This window comes from Rutidosis leptorrhynchoides, unplaced genomic scaffold (assembly GCF_046630445.1).
Source record: "Rutidosis leptorrhynchoides isolate AG116_Rl617_1_P2 unplaced genomic scaffold, CSIRO_AGI_Rlap_v1 contig314, whole genome shotgun sequence".
Taxonomy (NCBI): Eukaryota; Viridiplantae; Streptophyta; class Magnoliopsida; order Asterales; family Asteraceae; genus Rutidosis; species Rutidosis leptorrhynchoides.
The window spans coordinates 3,476-7,288 of record NW_027266557.1 but is presented as its reverse complement, the minus strand read 5'-3'; the positions used below and the strand labels follow the sequence as shown (position 1 = coordinate 7,288).

General features: G+C 29.5%; 1 protein-coding gene across 1 annotated transcript; it reads right to left on the bottom strand.

Annotated features, from left to right (window-relative positions):
• Positions 1-255: 255 nt before the first annotated feature.
• LOC139882838 (vascular-related unknown protein 1-like) lies at positions 256-1,178 on the bottom strand. Its single transcript, XM_071867102.1, has 3 exons — positions 855-1,178; positions 686-751; positions 256-378 (listed from the first exon to the last, which is right to left on the bottom strand). The coding sequence occupies exons 1-3, from the start codon at positions 1,176-1,178 to the stop codon at positions 256-258; spliced, it is 513 nt and encodes a 170-aa protein (XP_071723203.1).
• Positions 1,179-3,813: the final 2,635 nt, after the last annotated feature.

The following is a 3,813-nucleotide window of genomic DNA, read 5'->3' as shown; positions in this document are numbered from 1 at the left end:
CGAAATCCATAACTATTCAAAGATATATAGATTATAAACAGCTATATATATAGCATATGTATTGAATTTTTTGTACATTATTTCTTTCTATACTTCTCCAAGCATATGACCAGGACGGTCGAGTAGCCTTACAAATCGAGATTGATATAATTAATATAAGTACTACTAGTCGGTCGAAGTGTACAAATCGATAATAGTTAGTTTTGACGCCATTTTTTGGCTAAAGAAATGTAAAAATGAAAATGATATATATAATCAACGGAGGTAGTTTTCTAACATGGACATTGGAACCAAGCAAAGCCCTCTTCTCTTCAGCTCTGTACAACTTGTATTCTCCCCTTCAGAATTGCTTTTATTATTTGTGGAGAATTCTTTTCCCTTCAGATAATAGAAAAGTTTCATAAAATTAGAAATTAATACCCATTGTTGAGAAGAATGCAAAGATAAAACCAACAAAATTAACCATGACAGTAAAGCTTTTATGATCGAACCGATCACATATTCGTACTTTTCAAAGTTATCGCAATCATCCTCTAATTTTATAATTTGTACAATTCACGTCACATATCAGTATGATGTTGGTATAATATATGTTTCTCATTTCGGATACTTACTATTAACATGTAACAATTCTCCATAGAAAGGGAATAACTGGAATTAATCATGTGTAAAGGTAAGAAATTACCAAAAAGATGTTCATGTGAGATTCAATTTTCTTTCGACTACTATCAACCTCTTCCAAGTCTCTAACCTAATAAAGAATCCGAAAAAAGTATAGGGTAAAGAATTTTAAGTTATAATTTAAATTCCCAAATCAGAAAGAAATTAAAATGATCATGTGTATATATTATTACCTTAGGGCTATTAAGAGGAGAGCTAGCAGTATCTTGTAAAGAATCATCGTTGTCGTTGACTCTGTTTCTCTTCAATAATCTCAAATTATTTGGTGTGGAAATTAGCTGATTATGATTATTGTGTTGTAATATTTTCCAAGCAACGCTAGAATTAGATGCATCTGAAACAAAAGAATGCGATGAGACATCATTTTCATGATCATGATCTTCTTCTTGTAATAAATTTCTTTGTGTGAAATCTTCAAAGTAAGAAGTCCATCCACTTTCTTCTCTTGATGAACAATCTGAAATATTTTTGTTCATAGCTGATGAAGATGACTCCATGTTACTAATTAGAGAGAGAGATATTAGTTTTTGTTTTCCAGGAGAAATATATTATAGAACAAGTCCAGAAGGCTTCTTTTATAAACCGCTAAATACAATTTACCCTAGAAATGAACCTTATAATATTAATTAATAATCCCATAGACTATATAAATATTTTATTTTTTTGATAAAAGGCTATATAAATAAATAAATATACTTTTTTTCTTGAAAAAGTAAATAAATATAAAATAAATATACTTTATAGGGAAAAAAAAAAGACAATAAAGGGGACAACAAGCAACCCATGATGTAGAATAATCTTTGGTGCGGCAATAGGTGGGCCCCAGGAGTAAAATTGAGTAGTTGCAACAGAATTCGATGAAGAGAGAAGAGAAGAACGTGCCAATATTGAAATGAAAAAGTCATGTGGGCCGGGTTGACCTCTGTACCTCTCATCAATGGCGCCCTGTTTCCTTTAATATACAAATTACAAATTCACTAATTCAAAATTCATTCCTCGAAAATCGAATTCATATACTCCCTCTGTCTACTAATAGTAGACGTTTTAGTCATCATCATTAATACCAATATCTCTCTTTTCGAGACAAAATTTATCTTCATTTTACTGTTTTATCCTTTCTATTTATATTTAAATAGTATTCTTTCATTTTTTTTCATAATGGAAAGAAAGAGAAAAGGGCAAATATGTAAAAATTACCTTAAAATTCTCAAAACGTCATCTATTTAAAGACAAAAAAATTCTCTCAAAACGTCATCTATTTGTATACGGAGGGAGTATTTTTTAAGAGACAAATATTTAACTATAAAATTAAATTTTAGTTGGCAACGACACCCATACTATTAAAAACTCTATTTACTCAAAACCAATTTTTAGTGCTCCTTGCTCGATCGCCCGGCCTTATATCTTTTGAATCGGATGTCCTTATCATATTTCTTTAAGCAATAAGACTGTTTTTATCGGTAATATTTGATTTCTTCCTATTTATCTTCAAAAAAAGAAAAATCTAATACCTCTCTTCAAAGTCACGTTCTTTAGTGATTATACGTTCGAGTTATTAACACATAATATTTCCTTTTGAGGTAGGAGTTGTTGCCAATTAAGAATATTGAAATAAGTCAAAAGATCACAATTACAGGCTTGATGACTTCAACAATATTAATGGTCTTGACGTGCTCTAGTCAACTAAATTTAAGAGCTAGATATGTAAAACTATACAGCTCACGAATTAAGAAGGTGTGGCTTGGCTTCTGGGATGAGCTAGGATGTGCTCTGCATAAATGTGTTCATGATCAATATATATGTTAATGTTAATTAACCCTAGATTCTATGTGTTATTAGGCTTGGCTGTCGTCACTATTTAAATCAATCTACGAATACATGAGACCAATTAAGCCTAACCCCTTATAATATTTTAAAAACTACAAATCTTACGTAAATTGGTCGAATCAAATATATATAAATCATCATGCTAAATCGGTCCCTTAAGTTAACAATGAAACGATCTTGATTCATCCTAAATATAAACATCGCCATTGTCCACTCTTATCTGGAGCGCTCGCCCATTTGGGCATATATTAGGGTTTGATTGTAAATTTCGGTGCGCGATTTTTACTATCTTGATTGGATAAGAGTATTTCATTTTAGGTCTCTTCAAGTATCTCATAATCGACAGTCATGAGACTAATCTCTCATTTCAACTGTCCATGCATGAAGCGGGTGGGAAGTGACTATAAATTTTTTCATTCGCGGGGTGAATAAGAGTATTTCTAACCTTGTATATTTGTAAAATACAAAAAGATTTTCTTGAAAAAACTAACCTTTATAAATAAACTACGCAGTTACTTAAATGGGCTTTTATTACTACTTTATAAGCAATTGAAGCTCTAAAAGCCTATTATACTCAAGTCCAGTGTTAAATTTTGGGCCGTAAGCCTCAACATTACCTCAAATGATAAGTTTGCCCTAACCAGTTGCTCATTTCCATATTTAATGAAGTGTAAACTTTCAAAATAAAATAAAATAAAATGAAGTGTAATTATTCACATGGTACCCCCAAAATAAAAAGTAGTAGAAATACTCAAAAACTTTTTCAGAAATAATTTTTTTGTTAAACTCTTATTCACATGATCGGTAAATCGTACGCAAGAAAAACCTTCGAAAATGACCTTATGTAACGTACAAATGACAAATCATCGTATTGACTTTTACATATATGACACAAACATTTAATGATTTAAAGCACATTGGTGCAAAATATTAATTAATTAATTTGTTTGTTTTAGCTTAATTAAACAATGTTTTTTTACCTTAATTTATTTGTTTGTTTTTTTACCATAAAAAAATTAAACAATGTTTTTACGAAATAGTCTCCGTCTTTAAATCTAGATGATATTTTCTTTTTTTTAAATCCATTCAAAATTTGATGTATCGAGACAGTAATAATGATTGGATACATCTATTTTTTAATGATTCTAAAAAATTAAAATGACATTTATTCAAATACAAAAATAATATTATAGATAATTTTTTGATGCAATTGTTTTATGGATAAGATGAGTTGGTGAATTTAACTTAAAACTTTAAATAATCATATTTAATTTTGTTCTACGATTATATTACATCTTAATTTTT

Bases quoted from the DNA above. Each gene is read 5' to 3' on its own strand.
- LOC139882838 (XM_071867102.1), bottom strand. From the start codon at position 1,178: ATGGAGTCATCTTCATCAGCTATGAACAAAAATATTTCAGATTGTTCA. The intron at 752-854 runs GTAATAATATAT...ATTCTTTATTAG, and splicing joins CTCCTCTTAATAGCCCTAAG to GTTAGAGACTTGGAAGAGGT. The intron at 379-685 runs GTAATTTCTTAC...TATTATCTGAAG, and splicing joins CTCACATGAACATCTTTTTG to GGAAAAGAATTCTCCACAAA.